This window comes from Lactuca sativa, chromosome 1, assembly GCF_002870075.4.
Source record: "Lactuca sativa cultivar Salinas chromosome 1, Lsat_Salinas_v11, whole genome shotgun sequence".
In the NCBI taxonomy this organism is placed as follows: domain Eukaryota; kingdom Viridiplantae; phylum Streptophyta; class Magnoliopsida; order Asterales; family Asteraceae; genus Lactuca; species Lactuca sativa.
This window is the reverse complement of record NC_056623.2, coordinates 219054416-219077432: the sequence shown is the minus strand read 5'-3', so window position 1 is coordinate 219077432 and position 23017 is coordinate 219054416. Positions and strand designations below refer to the sequence as shown.

The 23017-nt window shown below is 39.7% G+C and overlaps 2 protein-coding genes across 2 annotated transcripts; both read left to right on the top strand.

The window, feature by feature from the left end:
• The first annotated feature begins 12434 nt into the window (after positions 1–12434).
• Positions 12435–14107, top strand: LOC111892422 (peroxidase 27). Its single transcript, XM_023888467.3, has 4 exons — positions 12435–12689; positions 12795–12980; positions 13079–13253; positions 13407–14107. The coding sequence occupies exons 1-4, from the start codon at positions 12465–12467 to the stop codon at positions 13808–13810; spliced, it is 990 nt and encodes a 329-aa protein (XP_023744235.1). The 5' UTR covers positions 12435–12464; the 3' UTR covers positions 13811–14107.
• A 2759-nt stretch (positions 14108–16866) lies between these two features.
• Positions 16867–17622, top strand: LOC111892421 (secreted RxLR effector protein 161-like). Its single transcript, XM_023888466.1, has one exon. The coding sequence runs from the start codon at positions 16867–16869 to the stop codon at positions 17620–17622; it is 756 nt and encodes a 251-aa protein (XP_023744234.1).
• The last annotated feature ends 5395 nt before the right edge of the window (positions 17623–23017 follow it).

Here is a 23017-nt window from a genome sequence, read left to right as displayed (position 1 = left end):
TATGCCCCACATACCCAGTCAGGAGAGATTTGCATGTTGGTCTTTACTTTGGGCCATCTTTTCGGCTTAGTTGTTTTGGGCCCTATTAGGCTATCAGGTTTTGGGCTGATAATTATTTTGTGAAGGCCTACAATTGGTTTGGTCCCAATTTGAAAAATTGGGCTTTGGATTGCGCCTTGGGTGGTTTTTGGTACTTGGGCCTTGTGGATTATATGGTTTGGGCCTAAGTCTTGGTCCAAACTAAGTGAGGGGCAAATTGGTGTTTTACCCTAGTAATGGATTTATGATAATGGTTTGGGACCCAAATGTTGATTAGGTGTTGTTTTGATTGTTGATAGTTTAGGGTTTCGTTATCCAACAACCAGAGATTTATCCGTGGGATTCAGCAGTCCAAGGTGAGTTTTCTCACTATGTTTAGCGGGTGGAAGGAACCAATTTCGGACCATGGTTTATATGTAGAGTGCTATATGTCTGTGTGACTTTTATATGTGTATGTGTTTGTATGCTTATTGGGCGGGGCCTGGTGGTTGTTCAGTATGCTAGTTACAGGTTATGCATATATGATTTGTATGTGGGAGGGGCCTGATAATTATGCAATATGCGAGTATCTTTGTGATTTTCACATGTCTTTGAATGTTATATGATTACATGGTTATATGTTTAGTGGGCGGGGCCCCTTATGCGAGTATGGGTGGGGATCATTATGTGATAAGTTATGAATGGTATGTGGTATCTTGGGGAACTTACGATTGAAAGTGCTGGTCAGTTCCCTAGGATTCACAGACAGATATAGAGTCGTAACAAGGCAGTCGTATCAAGGACGCGGCTACATTGAATCCCTTCAGTTCGTGCGGGGAGGGGGGAGCTCATGCTTGTTGGGTATTACCTTTCCTGGAGCCTCTTCTCACTCACACATCATATGATTGTGTGGTGGGCGGCATTACGGGCCGAACCGAATCGGCGTGGACCTATTGAAACTAGGTTATTCTCGGATATGTTGTTGTCATTGGGGATAGTATAGGTGCTTACAAGTAAAGGTTTCCGAAAGGAAATCCCTACCTTCAGCACGTGGGGATCTTAATAGGAATGATAGGGGAATAGTTTTCAATTTATGTTTCAGGTACTTTGGTTTTCAAATGGAAGAGCTTGGGATGGTTGCAAGGCACACACGACATGTTTCCGCATTATGTGATTTACTCTGATTCGATGATTTTTTGCTAAATCTTTATTACCATGGTTTTGTGGAAATAGTATGTATTAACGGTTTATCTATTTTAAAAACAAAAACTTTATGTCATTATTTTTAGGGACGTTACAAGTTGGGATCAAAGGCTTGATTTATGGGATTCGGGCACACTCTCGGGTGTGTCTGAACTCAAACTGAGGATTTGGTAAAGTTTTTCAAAAAGAAATATATTTCTAGAAAGGGATTTTTCTAAAAGAAGAACGGGTGTGGTGCATGCAATCAGCCGAGCTCAAGTAAGTTTTCCCAAATTACCCATACATGTTATTTAATATCCATTGATCTATGAATCTGTGAATCGCATGCTAGTTAGGGCTAAGGATCTGCTCAGCTTTTTCATGATAGAATGCTAGGAGAGATGCCTTGTATGCCTATTTTATGAGCTTGTAGACTTGCATGCTTGTTCTGATTAGCCAGTGATAGGATGGCCTGATATGTGATGCTTGGTAGCCTTGGGAGCATGGGTTGTTGGAATAGGTATGATTTGTATGCGTAAGGCAATTAGTAGTAGGAGTGGGAGCTTCTATTATGCGTAGGCAATAAGTGTTCGTTCCCAGAAATCACATATTGCTGAAAACATAGGTGTATACGCTGCGATCATCCCGAGCTCCTTTATTTGAAAACTGGAGGTACTTGAAACCAAAACTGAAAACCGTAAGCACTAAGCTTAGTGAGTTCCCTAAATACCACATACAATAAATATCAACATACTTCCTAGCATATTTGGGTGTTGGCCTACCCCTTCGGTCTCTTTTGACCAGATATTGTCTACCCTATAAGCTCATAAATCACATATTGTGATACATAACCATGAGCCATATATATCATTCATATATCATAATCAATAAAGGTGTTATGCGCCGATACATAGTTTTGCCATTATGCCACATTCCGCCATCTGGTCTTTCTTGCCATGCTCGGGGCCACCCCTAGGTCTTACAAACAAGTGCCAAGAGCCACCTCCTAGTCTTCCACGCAAGTATCACAAAGACAAGTAGCATACATACTACTTTATTTAGATAATTAGTATACAGTGTGTCAGGAGCCACCTCATGATCTTTCATAAAAAATGCCTAGGCTAACCCCGGGGTCTTCCTATCATACATAATAGCATACAGTGTGCCAGGAGCCACCTCCTCGTCTTTCATACATAATGCCTCGGGCTAACCGCCGAGTCTTCCTACAACACGTAAAGGAAATGGGTAGGTGTTGGTGCCTTCAACCCATACAAACAGTGAGGAAAATCACCTCGAATGCAAAATCTCCCATGAAGAAATCCTTAGCTGCTGCCCCACTGGAATTTCGAACTATCAACACCAGAACCAAATAAAATCTTAGTAATTGGCCAAAACCCTCAAGTTTGGTCCAAGGTCAAACTTGGTCAAAAGTCAACGGTCAACGGAAGTCAAAGTCAACAAAAGAACTTCAGACTAAATACGCCCGGCGTACTCAGCTCATACACATAGGGTACTTACCAACCAGAAATGGGACCCCATACGAGTTTGCACAACGTACTCGAAGTTATGCCCGACGTACCCGGCGAAATGGCACTTTTCGATTAAGTGCTTAATCTCTTAAGTCCTTTCATCCAACACTCAGATCTAGTCCCACAATCTCATTCTAAGTCATAATGTTTCCACCTTTGTGACTTTCCATGTCTAAAAAATATCCAAAAGCTGGAACCTTAACTTATTAATCTGTTAAGACATCATGATACTCTTATAGAAGGTATAAAAGGATCGAGATTACATTTTTATGGATCCTAAAAGCTCCATAATGGATATGGTACAACGGACCCCATATAGGTAATGTCTCCATATCTTGAGAGCGAACACCACCACTCCCAACATTACATAATAAGTATGATATCTCGTCTCATGCGGCTTCAACTGTTGCGATCCGTAGGCTATCACTCGTCCTCTCTGCATGGGGACCGCCCCCAAGCCTCTAATGGATGCATCATAGAACACCACAAAATCCTATACTCCCTCCAAGAGTGTCAAGACTGGAGCCTCGCACGACCGATGACGTAGGGTCTCAAACGCCCTCAACTACTCAGGGCCCCACCGGAAATCCACCCTTCCTCGTCATACGAGTGAGGGGTACTGCAATATTAGAGAAATCCCGAATGAATATATGGTAGTACCCTGCTAAACCCAGAAAGCTCCTGATGTCCAAAGGAGACCTCGACCCCTCCCACTGCATGACTGCCTCGATTTTGGCCAAGCCGACCAAAATTGCCTCCTGATTAACGAGATGTCCTAAGAACTAGACCTCTCGCAACCAAAAATCACAATTCGAGAACTTGGCATACACTCGTTCTCGCCTCAGAACTCCTAACAACTCCCTGATGTGCTCCCCATGCTGCCCTCGGGTCTTAGAATACACCAAGATATCATCTATGAACATGATGACTGAGCGATCAAGGATAAGTCTGTAGACCCGATTCATCAGGTCCATGAATAGTGTTGGCGCATTGGTGAGCCCAAATGGCATCACCATGAATTCATAATAACTATAACGAGTCTGAAACAAGGCCTTTTCCACGTTCTCCTCTCTGACCCGGACCTGATGATACCCCGACCTCAAATCAATCTTGGAGAACCAAGATGCACCATATAACTGATCGAAGAGATCATCTATCCTCCGGAGTGGATAACGTTTCTTCACCATCAACTCTTTCAACTCCCTATAACCGATGTACATCCGGTGCCAACCGTCCTTCTTCCTGACGAAAAGGATCGGTGCTGCTAGTTCGAACGAACTGCTTGCCCACCAGTTCCTACAGCTGACAAGATAGCTCCTGCATCTTACGTGGCACCAACCGGTATGGCGCCTTGGCGATAGGAGCCGCTCCCTACACCAAGTAGATCCGGAAGTCGACCTATCTCTCTGGAGGTATCCCTGGCAACTCATCCGGGAACACGTCGGCAAACTCCCTAACCACTTGAACCTCTAAAACTATAATCTGATGCCTGACCCGTGTATCCACCACATATGCTAGATAACCCACACCCCATGCTGAATATACTGCCGAGCCCTGTCACATGAACAAATCCCTGATCCTAGTCCGGTGCCCTCACCATATACAATCAGTTCTCCCCCACTTGGGTTTTGAACTACCACTCGCTGGCCCTCTCAATCTATCATGGCACCAAAACGACTAAGCTAATCCATCCCTACGATCACTCACACCTCCCCTATGGGAATCGGTATCAAGTCTATCGGAAAGGACACTCCGAGGATCTCCAAATCGCATCCTCGGTAGACCAAAGAAGCAGAAACTCCATGTTTGTTAGCGATAGAGAATCACAACAGACACTCTAGCTCGCCAATTGCCACACCAAACTCCGTACTAATTGTCTAAGAAATGAAAAACCGAATCGCCCTCGAGTTAAATAAAACAAATGTAGGAAATGAGTTCACTAAAAACGTACCTAATCACATGTACAAGTGATAAGCAAAAAAGTTAATATAATAAATGAGATAAGGATAGAAACATACCAGCAACCACAACCGCTGCTACCCTCTCCTCTTCTGCTGTAAGCTGGAAGGCACGCCCATGAGCCTTCGGAGGCTCTGCCTTAACTGGCCTCCCATTAGAAATCCTCAATATAGCCGGCGTGGGAACCTGCGCCGGTTTAGTTGCAAGCAATGGGCAGTTGGCCTTCAAGTGGCAAACCTGATCAGAGTGATAACATAATCTTAAACTCGGAAGCAGGACGACTTGGAAACAATCCTTCACATAATGCCCCTCCTTGCCACACCTATGTCACCCACTATGGGTTTGAAAAATCCCAGAGTGACCCTTGCCGCAGTTGCCACAAGTACGGCGCTGCTGACCCCCGGTCCTAGAATTAGCAGTCTTAGAATGCTACGACGCCGGCTGCGACTGTGTTCGGGCCTGCCGCTGCTCCCTCAAATGCAGCTCAATCTCCAACGCACTACAGGCTCGACAAGCCCCGAGTGGCTCCTACTCCTCCCCTGCCGCTATTACAGCTGATACAGCTGCAGCGACAACCATCTCTGCAAGGGCTGCGTATCACCCGTCGAAGTAGTCGACCATGGCGGTCTTAATAGACCCAAACATCTCCGATAGTTGTGCTCTGAAAAAGTGGCAACCTCATCATGCATGATCTCCCAAATACTAGGACCCAACTCATCTGTCCTCATCTTCACCATAGGCTCAGGTGTTGTTGGCCCCTCCTGGCCTCCATTTCCTGATCCTGATCCTGATCCAGATCCAGTCACAAAGCGTTTCGTCATCACCATTCTGAAACATACCAAAAGATATCAGATAATCCATATAAATAACTGGGAACCTACTCCCGTCTATGCCGTAGGGGTTGTGACTTCCTTGCTACGCGTATGAGTCCTATGCTTTCAGTAGTACGGGCCCATACTACCTTCCACACCTACCCATATTTGTATCAAGTATCACCACAACACCCTAGCAACATACATGCATCTGGTGGTCGCTCATCCTCACCCCTAGAGGAAGGCTAACTGTCTCACAACTGTCCTACTGATCATACACATCCCACTCGTTCATGAAACTTTCACCAACCTTTCAGCACTAGCATATGCTGGCCATAAATAACACTAGACGCTATAGACTTTCGAATATCTGATCCTACCCTAAGCCCCTAATCGACAAGAACAAAACATAAGGCCAAATCAAACATTCTAAGGCTATAAAATCTTAAATACATATAGTCGTGATACATACACAAGTAACTACAGAAATAATGTCAATCTCATATAAGAAAACCCTAGGCTTGCAGGTATCATGTAATCAGACAATTCTATCATGCAATTCCTGAAGATCCCTAGCCCAATACTAACATGTGGTTCTAACATATATGGTATTTTGGGGTCTACTTACTGGCTTCGGCTGATCGTACACCCTGCATCCTCCTTTACTTATTTTGAAAACCATTTAAAAAAACATTTTGAAAATCTTTGCTCGATTTGAGACTGGATTCACACGGATGTTCCTCCAATTCACTCAAACCAAGGCTTTGATACCAACTTATATGACCCTCACATTTCAAACCAATTTAAATCTTTTCAAAACATTTAAAACCAAAAGTTCTTACAAATTTATTTTCAAAATAGTCTATATCAGAGTCTATCCATGAAACATAAACAAAACTTGAGGAGTTATACGATAATGCCTTCACCTTGCAGCGATCCCCTGATGTACGTGAAACAATAAACTGAAACTGTAAGCTCGATAGCTTAGTGAATTCTCCTAAAATACCGATACGCTGCACATAATAAATATAAAAATAACAGCATATACTGGGTCCACAGCTTTACAGACTGGATTACCCCCTGGGACCATAGTGTGAGTCTGGAATGTCTTCTAGCCCACAACTCACATCTAGATTGCCACCGAGCCTACATTACGAGTCTCCCTCAACGCGTATCTTGAATGCTCTCGGGTTTGTTTGTTTCAGCACGGAGTAGTATCACCTCAACCCATCCCACATAATGTGTCGACATATAATACAACTAATGCACATACAAATAATCACATGATATTACACATAGTCCTACAGATCTACCTAACTGGAATAGCAACTAACATGCAACACTAAGTCATACTACCAATTGCTAGGACATCGTATCCAATGGACCAGTCTTGGTGCCTTAGACCCCTTAGTATGGTGAGGATAACACACCTTGCAACTGCCGACTCGAAAGATAAGCTAAAACTCTCAGATCACCGCCTCAAACTCCACCACCTATATTCGCCACACAATCATGTTCATAAATTCCCAAAATGCCCCAAAAGTCCAAAAGTCAACTCTTGCTAAAAAATAAAGTCAAAGTCAACTACCAAAGTCAATAGTCCATATTGGCTTAAACTCGTCGAATACAACTAGTCACTCGCCGAGTTCCTTGCATAACTCGTCAACTCGCCGAGTCACTGAGTGACTCGTTGAGTTCCTAATGTTTGTGGTCATGAACTCCTTGGCTAGCTCGTCGACATTCTCTTGCAACTCGTCGACTTTCTCTACGACAATCTTAATCAGACTTGCCGAGTTAACCATGCAATTCGTCGAGTCCCATCAGTCCTTCATGCAAACAGATGCTTTTTAAACCATTCTATGGTTCCATATTGCAGATCCAAATCCCCAATGCATGGTTATCACGTAAAGTTGCAAACTTTACGTGCATGCAAGGCTCTAGAGACTCTAAATGACGAATCCAAGCTTGCAATGGAGTTTTAAACCTTAGGAGAGTCTCATTCATGCAAAAGCTGGAAGCTTTATGGACTTAGAGACCTAAAGGAGTTCAGATGTGAAGTTGCAACTTTAGATCTTAGCTCAAACATAAGAAAAGCTTCCTAATATGCTAGAAAAGCCCTAAAAATCCACCCAAAAGAGGTCTAGAATGGAATGTGGTCAAGATGACGGCTTAATACCTTCCAAAGGGTGCCCACTGAAGTAGATATCTGATTCCCACGAGTTCCTTGCTTCTAATCACTTGTTCCCCAAGCTTTTTCACCAAAATCCTTCTTCAAAGCTTAAACACACTAATGAAGCATACACACACACGAATTAGGGTTTTGGAATGTCAAGAGGCTATAGAGGGGAGGCTGGGGAGGCCAATGATCCTTTAAATAAGGTGTAAAACCCCGAGAATTAGGGCGTTGAAATCAAAAAGATCTTATATCAATCGGGCGTTACAAATTCATTTTAAAAGTTCTATGGACATTTGTATGTTTTTTTTTATATATGTTCCCCGTGTTTAACGCGAGTCATAATTTAGTTGATATTTTATTTTTAAAATTAGAATTTAGTGTAGTGTGACGCTTGTTATATTATTTTAAAACTTTAATCCAATTATTTCTAGAAAGTTTTCAAGTAAAACTAATGAGTGTATGCGTTAAGTTTGTTCGTAGATCCGCGACAATTACAAAAAAAAATAAAAAAAAAATAAAAAAAAAACATGACATTACCGGCGACAACGACTATTGTCGGCGACAACATTAGTTGTCGCCGGTAGTGATGCCACCATTGTTATCGTCAGTGTTAATGTTAAATGACTCAATCCGTGTTAGTAGCATCTAGTAAATCTCATCCATCTGATCGAGCGAAATAATAAGATTAGAAAACTGAAGTATCACTACAAGAATAATGACCATTAGTGGCGATGGGGGTGGCCGCTAAAGGTCCTGAATGTCGCCGTTAATATGTTGCCACTGTTGGCTCATCGCTAATGATTTGATTTGTCATCGCTAATGTTTATCGTCGCAATTAATGCTCCCCACTAATGCTATCTTTCGCCATTAAAAGTGTCGCCGGCAATTGTGGTTTTCATTATTTTATTATTTATTTTATTGTTTTCTTTTAAAACGTGCTTTCCATATACAAACAAATGTTATAAAATTATAAAAAAAATGCTTCTAAAAATATAAAAACGTTATAAAAACATATAACCAAAAACGCACAGATACATACAAAAATACATAAATAATAGACATACCGAAAACACATATACATACATGATACTCATACTAACACATAAACACATACGTAATATGTTTACGAAAACATATATATATATATATATATATATATATATATATATATATATATATATATATATATATATATATATATATATATATATATATATATATATATATATATATATATATATATAAAACATGTGGTTGTTTGTAATCCGGAGTAGAAGAGTGGTGGTGGACTGGTGGTGGTATTCCGACAATATGACCAATTTCCGGCAAACAACAACAAATTCCGACAGATCTTCAACAAATACGACAAATGACTGAAACAACCCGACACAACCAACGAGTATGTCACATAGGGAGAAGATAAAGAATAAGAAAAACATAAAAGGAGTTGTTGCCGGACTGGTGAAGTGAAAAGCTTTCACAGAAGAGGGAAGAATGATCATGAAGGAGGTTATATCTATGAAGAGAATTAGCGTTGAAGACTTTTAGTGAGGACACATCGAGCGTTAGCGGCGACTCACTACAAGAAATCAATGCTTTAGCGGCGACACAATTAGCGGCGACAAAGGCTTTTAGCGGCGACATTGTATTGTGTCGCCGCTAATTTTGTCGTCGCTAATGTCTTGTTGCCCGAATCCGTGTTATCCCCTTCTGGTAAACCTTAGCCGTCCGATCGAGTATATAATCCAACGGTTGGGGCCTCGTTATCGCACAAAAGCAATACCGGCGACAATTTGTCGCTGCTAAAGTTCGAAAATAGTCGCCGCTAAAGCTCGAAAAAAAGACGCGGCATTAGTTCCCTCGTTAGTTGTCGTCGCTATTGGCTTTCGTCGCCGCTAAAGGCTAATTGTCGCCGCTATTGATGTCGCCGCTAAAAGTCAACGCAAATAACAACCCCTTTCTGCTTTCATAGCTTTCATTTGTCTGTGTTTTTATCCATTCTCTTCGAAAATTTTTGCTTAATCGAGTTTCCTAAAGGCTAGAAGACATACCGACGACGCCTATGGACCACCGGAAACTCCCCACTTCCACATCTCCGATGATTTAACTGTGACATTAATTCTGGCATTGTTGCTGTCGATTTCCTCTGTGGTTTGTGTTTTCGTTCCTCTTTTCTTCTTTTCCTTCTCTTTTAATGTCGATTTCTACTTATATTTGTGATTAGTTGCACAAAATTGTTTCTTTTCTCTTCTGACCAGAATTCCAAACCTAATTGTTTTTTTGTTGGTTTTTATTGTATTAAGTTACACCACCACCACCAAGCACTGTTGCAACATCGAAGACTACCACCACCAATTGAAAGAGAGCAAAATTTTGGGAACCACAGTTGCATTTTTTGTAATTTGTTATATATGTGTGCATTTATGTGTGTGTTTTGTGTATATATATGTGTATTTCATATATGTGTGTGAGATATGTTATATGTATGTGTATTTCATATATGTGTGTGAAAATTGTGTGTATTTCATCTATGTGAATGTATAAAATGTACGTATATATGTGTATAATGTATGTATGTATGCATTTGTATGCAATTTGGTTTGTGTTTATGTTGTTTTATGTGTAGAAAAAGTATGTATATATGTGTATAATGTATGTATGTATGTATGTATTTATAAACAATTTGGAGTGTGTTGATGGTTGTTTTATGTTTATAAAAAGTATGCATATATGTGTATAATGTATGTATGTGTGTATTTGTATGCAATTTGGAGTGTGTTGATGGTTGTTTTATGTGTATAAAAAGTATGTATATATGTGTATAATGTATGTATGTGTGTATTTGTATGCAATTTGGAGTGTATTTGTATACAATGTGTAAACTACAATGTTATAATGGAAAAAAAAAACAAAAACCAAGTAGGATGTTATTATTGAAAATGTTATTTAAAGTAAATTACTATGATAGTTCCTATGTAATGTGTATTTGTAAATAAATTGGTAATTATTAGTTTGTGGGTTTGTTAGTTTGATTGTTTGTTTAATTTATAAGGTTAATGTAGTTAGTTGGTTTGTTAATTTGATAGCTTCTTGATATATAGATAAATTGGTAATCGATAGTTTTCTTATCATTTGGTAGTTTTTAGGTTGGTTTAAGTTAATATGTTAAATTACAAGTTTATATGTTGTTATTTACTATGTAGTTGGAGAATCTTCTACCAATGTCCAACAATTCGGAGAATACTATGGAACTTATAAAAGGGTACGAGGGTGGCGGTGATGACGACACGTCGTGTTAGTTTTATCTTTTATTAGAGATTGTAATACGACAAAAATTTATAAGAATTTTGTTATTTATTTTGGTGTATGTATGGTATTATAAAACTTGGATGTTATGTAATCGTTTTTCTGCATTTAACGTATCGGTTTTTCTACATTTAATGTTATTATATATCGGTTTTTTGACAACCGGAAATGGCTGCTTTTAAAAAAAAAAAAATTAAAAAAGCCAAAAGCGGCGACACTATTAGCGGCGACATAGATCATTAGCGGCGACATTATCATTAGCGGCGACGCGTATCATTAGCGGCGACATTATCATTAGCGGCGACGGTGAGCATTAGCAGCGACTTTTTGAGCAATAGCGACAAAGCAGTAGCGGTGACGTGTCGCCGGCAAAGGTATTAGCGGCGACTTTCGTGAGCAACAGCGGCGATTTTTGTCGCCGGTAGTACCCTTTTTTCTTGTAGTGACTCCTTTGGGGGTAGTTTATATGGACAAATTTTTTAGTATTATCGGCGACACCTTTGCGAGGAAACTTTGGCAGTCAAAATTTTCGAGTATTAGCAACGATCCCGTCGCCGCTATTGGTATGCACGTTATCTATTTTCAATCCTTGGATTAGAGACAAAATCAACGGGTAAGTTTTCAACTCCAATTTTGACGCGGATCAGATCGATAGGCAGTACCAGGGACGCTTTTAGCGGCGATATTCACCTTTAAAGGAGATACATAATGCGAAAGTTATATGCCGCCGCTAATGGTGGCTGCCACGGCTAAAAGGATCGCCGCTAATGCCTATTATTCTTATGGTATATAGAATATACGGAAAAAGAATATGTATGGTCGCTACTTGTTAATCAAATATTTATGAATACTTAATTTGAAGATTTATCAAACCCTGTTTTTTTATGAAGCCATCTGCTTTGAAGATTTATCAAACCCTGTTTTTTTATGAAGCCATCTGATTTGACGAATCCGTTGATTGGCTTGACACTTACTTTCGTTTATTTTATATATTCTTCTATGTACAACTTCTTTTCCAATTCTTTAGAACTAGTTGGGATATTGTGGTGGTCATGCATTAGGTTAATGATTGAGGAATGCATGTTCCTGCTAATGTCAAATATTTTTTTCCCTTCGATTGTCTTACTTTAACATGATTTGTTCTAAACAGTTAGACGATGGCTAACCTTGTCATCTATATAGTACATGTTTGCTAGATATAATAAGAAATATTGGGACCCTAGAAAATAGTACCATTGTTAACATGACAGTTTTCCTATCATGATTTTTTAAACGGCCTCATCGTGTTAATTTATCAAGTCAACCAATTTTTTTTATTAATTTTCAATAATATATAGATGCATGCCATGTGGTGACAGCGATATTTATATCGTGTTCAAATTATTGGGCTTCCCTAACAAACTATAAAATGTAGCATGATATCGTTTACGTTCCACATATCCCACAAAGAAGTTTAACTTGTTAAAGTCTTTCCTGTTCGAAATGGCTGGTGGAATGAACTTATTCGGGATTTTCATGCTTCAGTTAATGGCCGTAGCACTGTTTTCTTTACATGCAGAAGGCCAAGGGTTGAAAGTAGGGTTCTATAAGAAATCATGCCCTCAAGCCGAGGTGATAGTATCTAAGGTTATCAGCGATGTTATGGCTGTAGCACCATCTCTATCTGGCCCACTTTTGAGAATGCACTTCCACGATTGCTTCATTAGGGTTCGTAAAAGTATACTTTAGCAAAAGATTTAAATTCCTTCTATATGCATCGTAATTTACATTCTTAAAATATTAATACAACTTGAATGCCTCTCTTATGTATAGGGTTGTGATGGATCTGTGCTGCTGGATTCTCCAACGAATCAGTCCGAGAAATTTTCACCACCAAATCTAAGCTTAAGAGGGTTCAACATTATCGATAGGGTGAAGTTGGCGTTAGAAAAGGCCTGCCCAAATGTGGTTTCATGTGCTGACATTGTAGCCTTAGTTGCCAGAGACGTTACAGTAGCGGTATATATCATTCTCCTCTCAAGTATCCAGTTTCATTAATATTTCAAGTTGCACGATAACCAATTGTGTTTCCTTTTTGTTTTTTCACTTGTTGAAAGACTAAGGGACCATATTGGGAGGTTGAAACAGGCCGAAGAGATGGAAATGTGTCTTTATTCATTGATCCCATAACCCCAGTGACAGGCTTGCCATCATTTACCTCAAACATCAGTGTTTTGAAACAATCCTGGGCATTAAGGGGCCTAAACACAAAAGACCTTGTTGTTCTCTCAGGTACATTCTTCTCAATATCGTACGTGAAATTTTCTTTAAGCTACAATCTATCACGACAATTGCAGCTTTGTATTTTTAAAAGTCAGTCGAATCAGTGAGAAGAAACGCATTATTTAATAATCCTTATACATTTGGATTATTGATTATTTATAGGAGGGCACACCATAGGGATATCTCATTGTTCGTCATTTGATAGCCGCCTCTACAACTTCACCGGTAAAGGGGATACAGACCCCACCATGGACCCTAACTACATTGCAAGATTGAAGTTAAAGTGCAAACCAAACGATCTAACCACTTTTGCTGAGTTAGACCCAGGAAGCTTCAAGACATTCGATGACTCCTATTTCAAATTAGTGACAAAGAGGAGGGGGCTTCTTCAATCAGATGCAGCCTTACTCGATGACCCAGAGACTAAAGCTTACATGATTCAAGCTACTAGCGAGGGTTCCACATTCTTCAAGGACTTTGGTGTCTCTATGGTTAACATGGGCAGGATTGGGGCCCTTACAGGCTCTCAAGGTGAAGTTCGGAAAGTGTGCACCAAAAGTAACTAGTCCTGATTTTAAACTAAACCAAAATAATACCTAAAAATATCTTGGCCGATATATGTTTGCATGTTGACTTAATCTCATGCGTAAAATTGATTAGTGAATAACAGACATCCATCAAAGAGTACTGTGCTACGAGTTTGATTCCGTACATGTGATTTTCCCGGTATGCCATTCTATATAGACAAGAGTTCTTGTCACTATGTATTCAATTAAAATTTTCAATGTTTTTTCCATTATTTTAAGTGTATTATTCTTGATTTGTTGCTTTTTAATGAAAGACATCCATCAAAGATTGTATTACCCTAACGTTTGTATTTTTTCTTGCTCTTGGAGGCGTTTGCATAAATATTTAATAGATCGATATCTTCGATAATCAATAATGGGATAAAGTAACATATATATTATAAAACAAAGTAAATATCAATTCCATATACATACTCTGTCCTCCTTTACGCATCATGGATGAAATTATTTAACAAAATGGAGAGGTTAGTACCAACCGGAAAAAGTACAATTCTAGTAAAATTAGGATTTTGAGTTGGAGGCTTGGCCTCCATAACACTACAAAAAATAAGGCTTTAGTGGCGATTGGTGGTAGCTACTGAGTCGCAAAGAGTTGTTTGTCGCCTCTATTACATTACCGTTATTGTCTCTTTGTCGCTGCTAAAAACCCGTTATATGTTTTATTTTATTAAAATTGCTGGAATTATTATTATTGGGTTGAGAGAATTTCCGATATACACTTATTAAATATCAAAAAAATTATATTTGCTCAGCTTATTTTCTAAATATTATATTTATCCCTCATAAAAGTTTTAAATATCAAAATATTATATATATGTTTTCTTAAATATCATAATATATATATATATATATATATATATATATATATATATATATATATATATATATATATTAAACATCAAAATATGAACATTAATATCAGAAATATACTCAATCTACAACATGACTATTCAACAACAATGAAAACTAAGCAATCAGTGCATACTTTGCATAGAGATGGCTAAATATGAAGTGTTATGTTTGTCAAGAGAGTGACATTTCAACAACTTAGAAGTAATGTTTAATTTTTATAGACATATAAATTATAATGTCATGTTTCAAATCCTTTCCATTTTGGGGTGGTGATCAAGGATTTGGGTATTAGCAGGCTTTGGACTCTTAAAGAATTGAGATTTGGACTCGTTTGGGTTGGATGATGTAATTTCGATGATCCGGTCGGTTTGTGTTTGGAGCCAAAGGGGTATTTTGGTAATATGTCAGCTCGGGCTTTTATGGAAGTTGGATGTTTTCTCTTGATATTTTAAGGTGGGTTTAAGCAGTAGCGTAGAGCTTCTTGTTACCTTTTCATGGATATAGGGATCGTCGGAATCAGATTGATAATGAGGAAGTTATGGCCTTCAAAGTATATGAGGGTTAAAGGGTTAACCAGTACGCGAGGGGTACATATGTGTATGAGTATCATACTAGTTCTGAAACCAGTACGCAGGGGTATACTCCGGTATACGCAGGGTGTACTGATACGAGGCAGGATCGTGCCTTCAGGCATGTACGCGGGGCATACGTGCAACATAATCAGAACCCTAATCTTGATGATATTGTAACACCCCGGATTTCCAGGTATTATTTTATTCTTTTATTTTTGGGTGATGTGAGGAGACTCGGTGAGTTGGAGTCTAAACTCGCCGAGTAGGATCATGGTTTTTGCACGCGGGTTCGCGTCTGGACTCGGCGAGTCCACGCTATTTACTGAAACCCTAATTTCCAGGGTTTGAGACCTATTTAAAGGGGCTTATGGCCGTCATTTGCGGCCACCAACCCCAGAGAGAAACCCTAAAGAGATTTTGAGCGTTTTGGGAGAGAGAAGAGGCCATTGTTAACCTTTGAAGCTTTGTTTGGCGAGGAAAAGGAGTTTCTATCCAAGAGGAGGCAGGGGAGGTGGACATCTTTCGAATTTGTAGCTCAGAGCATCAATTTGGAGGTATATTTTGGCTCCCTCTTCTATTGTTATGATGAACATGGGGGTTTAGGGTTTCTTGACCCCTTTGTTGGTTAGATTTGATGTCCATTTCGTCCCTATTTGTGATGAGGCTTGTAATGAGATCCATAGAGGTCTAGAGAAGCTTTATTCCTTAAGCTTTATGAGGATTCATGGGAGTTTTTGATGGGTTTTGGTCATAAGACATCCTATGTGTTCATACAAACCCTAATGCTTAGATCTAGGTTTCTGTATTGTACATGCTTTGAATCCAAGACTATAAACCCTAATTCTAGCATATGGAAATCAATATTAACATATAATTAGGTTTATGATATTACCTTGATTGTTATGTAGCAATAACAATCCCAATTCCTCCTTGAATTGACTTTGGAAGGCTTAGAGTCACAAGTGTCACTCCTCTAATGGCTGACAAACACCATAAGCAAGAGGATGAAGAGGAGAGAGGATGGAGGCTGCGCAAAACGTGTTCTAACCTTAGAAAAGAAGTTCCCCACGTTTTTGAGCCTTAAGGGTTCTATATATAGTGAGGCTATTAGGGTTATCTAACAAGGAAACCCTAATTTGGTTGCTTAAGCCCTAAGCAACTCATAGACTCCTTTAATCAAGCCCTTGGACGATTTCCTTATGGGCTTCCCATAAGAATTCGTCCACGTCTTGATTTAAGACAATCCATGGACCAAATTGCAATTATCTTATAATTACAATTCCAGTCCCTTAAGTTTAATTAATCTCTTATAGTCACAAACCTAATTACCAATTAATTATTGACTAATATTAATTAAACAATATGATTTCTCCTTTAATATATTATTCTCATAATATATTAATAAATCATATTTAATCCTTTCTCTCCATAATTCATCCTATCAAGTTGCTTTGGTGAAGGCAACCCAAAAGGACCATGCACCATCAGGTCAGTACATACCAAAATAGTTATGGACTTAGACACTAATCCAACAGTCACCCACTTGGATATGTAGATGACCTACTTGTAACTTGTAGCTGCCACAAGAAACTTCAAGACTTCAAAAGCGATATGAATACCAAGTTTGAGATGAGTGATCTTGGTCTCTTATCATATTACTTGGGCATTGAAGTAGGTCAACGGGATGGTGTGATTACACTAAAGCAAGGAGCCTATGCTAAGAATTTACTCATCAAGACCCAGGTGTTAGATTGTAACCCCACCAAGAGCCCAATGGAACACAAGCTAAAGCTTCGCAGGGATGAAGAAGGAGAGTTGGTGAATCCCACAGAATACAGGAGCATCGTTGGAGGACTCAGGTATCTGACCCATACCCGTCCAGACATATCGTTTGCAGTTGGAATAGTAAGCCGCTACATGGAAAGGCCAACTACAAAACACCTTCAAACTGTTAAGGGAATACTCAGGTATGTGAAAGGCACCCTTGACTATGGTCTGAAGTACTCAAGAGGAAGAAAACAAGTTGTGATTGTTGGATACACTGACAGTGATCTAGGGAATGATGTGAATGATAAGAGAAGTACAGGTGGGATGGTTTTTTATGTGAATGGAAATTTGATTACATGGGCCTCACAAAAACAGAGATGTGTTGCCTTATCCTCCTGTGAAGCAGAGTTTATGGCAGCCACTCTAGCAGCTTGCCAAGGAATATGGCTTAGAAGACTCCATAGGGAAATAACAGGGCAAACTGTGCCACTTGTAACTCTGCTGGTTGATAATCGTTCATCACTTGACCTCATGAAGAATCCAATCTTTCATGGAAGGAGCAAACACACAGATATAAATAAGATTCCATTTTATTCGTGAATGCATAGAAAATGGGGAAATAACAGTGAGTCATGTAAGCAACAAAGAGCAGAAGGCTGACATACTCACCAAGACACTGGGAAGAATTAAACATGAAGAAATGCGGAATCTTATTGGAGTCAAGAAGTTTTAAGCCTCTGAATTAAGGGGGAAAGTATTGAGAGTTAATTCAGAGTCTGCTGCTCACGTGTTTTATTTTAATATGGAATAAATCAAACTAGTGTTTGAAAGTCCTGGTCTTTATCTTAGTGGAGTTAGTTCCTATTTTTATGTAAGTTTTTGTTTTAAATAGACCTGCTATGTACGTGACTGTTGCGTCACTTTCTCTGTTATTCAAGTTCAGTAAGAAAAGCCTCTAAAGCTTTGGCATGTTCTGTCCCCTATTCAGATTACCAAAACTACATAAGTTTTTCCAGTTTTGCCCTTCTAAGTTTTGTCCCCTGTAAAGTCACTTTCCTGTCCTGTTTCTATTTTGGTGTAAAGTTTCTATTGGGGTAGCTAAACTCCAACACGGTATTGGTATGCACGTTATCGATTTTCAATCCTTGGGTTTCACCTCATATTTTGATGTGAATAAGGTCGATAGGTGTCACAACTGGAAATTTTGTGTCATGTAATCTATACACTCAAGCTAATGTGAATCAAAAGCTTAAGAACATGTGTAACACCTATGATTATAACTTCAAAAACTTCAAGTAAATACATCATACAAGTACTACAAATAGTCATCAAACAATTGGAAACCCTAGAAGTTCTTGTTTAGGTACACCTTGGACTAGAACTTCCTTATTGGATCCAAATGGGCCAATAAGCTTCCAAATAGACTATCATGGGCTTAGAACCCTAATTGGGCTCTAATTGGACCCACACTAAATTATTTCAACATTTTGGGCCATATTGGGCCTAGAATGAAATAAATTAATGACTATGAACCATAATTAACCTAATTTGACCCTAACAAGTCATAAAAATCACCTTTATATTTATTTGGACCAAAAATCACTCAATTTAACCATGAAAATTGGGCTTAAGCATTTATGGCCCAAACATCCTCTTTTCCCCCACCATTCTCGGCCCAAGCCCAAATAAAAGGGAGGAGTTGACTTCTTGCATGACACATCATCTTTGTATGGAGGATATCTAAGCATTACCCTTCAAACATCCATGCATTCTCATTCTTCCATGCAAACATCACCTCAAGGTCTTTTCTTCTCTCCCTCCCTCTTCCTTCTTGATTCGGCCGAGAGTAACCCACACACACACACTTCACAAACTCTCTCCAAATTACTCAAGAAATCATCCTCCCACTCCATTCAAAAGTCTCGAAAATTTGGCTTGAAGCATAAGAATCATTCTAAAGAAATTCACCATCTAAGGTAAGTTAATGTTTAACTTATGATCTAACTCCCTCTACTTCATTAAAATCTCTTCTAAATTCATTCATTTTTGTGATCTTGCATCCTAGAGGTCGAAATCTTCACCAAAGGGTGCTTAGGCCAAAAATCACTTCATTTTCCTTCCATTTTCTTTGCAAAACCGAGCCCCCACACCCAAGGTGAGCTTCATACCCCCTATTTTCTGTTTTTATGAGTTTTGTGGGGGGGGGGGGGGGGGGGGGAATACAAGTGAAGGTGTAGATCTATATGTGTTTTGTATGCCTTGTATGATTTCCATGCTTACATGTATGCTTTTGTGTGCTAAAATGTTGGATCTAGCCATAAAACCCCTCAAAACCGAGATATATCTTATGTCAAATGATTTTTGCATCAAATATGTTTCTACATACAAAGTGTTGCAAGAAAAATGGCTAAGTAGTTTAGTAACAATCTTCTTTGGGCTAAAAACACAAATTTTGGGCCTAAAATGTGAAAAAAATACAAAATCAAGGATCCAAATTGACATATCACGAATTCTGATGGATGAGGTGTGCCAAAATAGTTTCAATAAAACAAATTCTGGAAATTTACTCATTTAGAGGATTAAAAACATAAATTTCAAGCTTAATGGGCTAAAAATGACATTTTCGGCCCAATGAGGCCCATTATGCGAATTTTTCTGTTTTGGAGGGCCAAAACTGTGATTTTCTGTAAAACAGTGGACCATAAGTGATCCAAGTCCTTTTCAAAGGTTTAAAATGCTTTTTAAATTTAAAAAGGACCAAAGTTGCAAAAATCTCACAATTTGGGCCAAAATTGTCAAAATTGCGAAAAGAAGGGTTATAACCGAGAGAACTGAAATTCCAGGGACTTAAGCTGTTTTCTATGAAAAATATGCTGAAAAATATTTATTTCAATAATTTTTGGTGTTAAAATGTCAAGAAAATTGATTTAAGGACCAAACCGGAAAGTATTTAAGTAAAGGGTTGAAAAAGTAAATTTTACAAACAAGGAGGGGCTGAAAACAGAAAATTTTCAAGACTAATTCAATGCATGCAATTTGACCAAATAATGGTACCGCGACTATCGACGAAACACAATACACTACAATACCAAAATCGTTGTAAAACGAATTGGTTCGGTCTCGAACCAATGAAAATCCGAAACTACTAACATGGCGACACTACGATACATACAAATAACGTTTGGGAACTTAACTTACATACGAGTGTGCACAGACGTCTACGCACCATCTTTGGGCCCCAAAAGTGTAAAATCTTGTTTGTTGGGCCTAGCTAGCCTAATGACCTGATCTTAAGGCCCGAAGACATATTTTTCTACGAAGTGTTGGGTTTCACCGACTTGGCACAACGTAGAGGGACTTTCAATGGCTCGTATACCACTGGTCCCCAAGGGTCCTTTGGTATTGCTAGTAAAGTCTACATATTTTTGCGAGGCGGGTCGGGGACCCCTCGTACACATATTATCCCCAACCGGCTAATAGAGTCATCGAGGCCTTCGTGTCCTCTTTCTCTTCGGATGTGGGACGACACGTAGTCAGGGCGGCTGGATAACGTGATTAGTACGGACGACGCCTTCGGGATCGTTAGTATTGCTATAAACTGGGCGTTTGTGTAATGCGGGTTTGTAGTAATTAATCATGCTCAAAAATAATCCAACGTCGCCTGGGAATGAGACTACTATTTTTGTAATGGTTTCAACGCAACTTAATGGATTTCAAAGGATTAGGAAAACATCGGGTTTTCCTAGGTTTTTCAATACATATCGGATTCGAAATGCATAAAATTTTAGTGAACAATTGCTACAAGTATAGAAACAAACAAGCATACTTATGGATCTTCACCACCGTTTTCAAAAGCTTCTCTTTTCAGAAAATATCGGATTTTCTGGTGGTTTTCAAACGATACGAAACATTGTTTTTCAAATACAACTTATGAACTCACCAACATACCATATGTTGACGTTTTTCAAAATACTTGTATTCTCAGGAAACCCTTGTATCAAAGGAAATCATATTCAGTGATGGCTTGCAGTTTGTTTATGTACGAGTCGAACAATTTATTTTTGGGAATGTAATATTTAAACAGTGTATGTCATGTAAACGCTACTGGTTGTACTATATTAATGAATGGTGACGAATGTTGTTATGTTTCATATATATTCAATGTTATGGTATACAATTGAGTCACAACAGCCCCCGGACGTTTCCGCCGTCTGGTTCGGGGGTGTGACAGGTTGGTATCAGAGCTTTGTTTATAGTGAACTAGCATGTCGAGCCACACATTGATATGCAACTATAAACCAAAAGAGGGACTAACATAACTCTGAACAAAACAAGTAAATAAAACACGCTTGCTTGCATTAGGGATAAGAACCTAACGCCGAATCAAACACAATAATGCTGGTATCTCGGTTAATTCGGGACTGTTCTTAGTGATACCAAGGAGTGAATGTAGCCTGATCAACTACATTCTCTCCAAAGTAAAACTAACACACGTCTTGATGAGAACGGGATAGCTAGGGAACCTAAAACTATACCCTTCTAGCACCAAAAAGAGAACGTCTATGTAGTCTGCCATAGTGGAAGAGGCATAGGATGATATTAGTGAACTCTTACGTGTTTTGCTATGTGTTGCGAATCTATGATTGTATGCTAAATGATAGAAGTACTTAAGTTCGTGCCATACACCTAGTCAGTAGGACCACGACCTCACGGAAACCACGTACACTCAACATCTTTCCGTTTCGTGACAAGAAGATGCCTCACCGACCTACTCGCGGAAACCCTGGACCAACTCCACCCGAAGTTGACTCCACTGTTTTCCAGGCAGCCGTGTCTGCTGCGGTCACAGCAGCTATGACACAACTTCACCGAGGGAACAACGGAGGAGGTAACGGGCAAGGATCCGGAAGTTCGAACAACGGGACGAACCAAGGACCCACTAAAACATGAACCTACAAGGATTTTGCGAACGCTAAACCCCGAACTTTCAACGGCACTGGAGGAGTGATCACTCTGAAGCGATGGATCGAGAAGGTAGAGTCGGTATTCGAAATATGCGAGTGCCCCGAGCAGATGAAGGTGAAGTTCGCGGCCTGTACTTTTGTGGACCAAGCACTCACTTGGTGGAACGGACACGTGGAAGCTATGACACTCCCTGTCGCCAACTCTATCCCCTGGGCAGAAATGAAAGAAATGTTAATGGCTGAGTACTGCCCCCGAGGCGAAATACAAAAGATGGAGCAGGAATTATGGAACCTCACTGTGCAGAATGCGAACATCGATGCCTACATATCGAGATTTAGCGAACTATCTTTGTTGTGCCCGGGTATGATCACATCAGAAGGAAAGAAGATCGAACGATTCATCTGGGGACTGACACCTCCCATTCAGGGGAATGTGATAGCTGCAAACCCCGAAACGTTTGACAGTGCGAAGAGATTGGCAAAGAGGCTATATGATCATAACAACAAGAAGGGCGAGAAACCAGTGGAGACTGAGAAGAAGAAGGAGGGTGATGGTAAGAAAGGATGGAACAACAAGAGAAAGGGGCGTCAGGGCCCCGAGACCTCTAAAAAGCAGCAGACAGTGGCAGTTAACGCTGTCACCGCACCGGTTCCAGCCACACCACATGCTCCAGCCTCAGCTGCTTCAAATGCTTCAAGACCCTATTTCGGTAATTCTCCCAAGTGCAATAAGTGCAGTTTCCATCACCATGGAGAATGTAAGGAGTTCCATTGCACCAGTTGCAACCGAAGGGGACACACTGCAAGGTTCTGCAGGACTTATCCTTCTCAGAATCAGAGTCAGGGAAACAATCAGAACAACAACAACAACAACCATCGCAATACCAACAACACCAATACCGGTGGCAACAATGCAGGGCCTAGCCACACCTGTTTTGGGTGTGGAAGGATGGGGCATTTCCGCCGAGATTTCCCTAACAACAACTCAGGAAACAGGGGAGCAGGAAGAATGCTGACTATGGGTCAGAGTG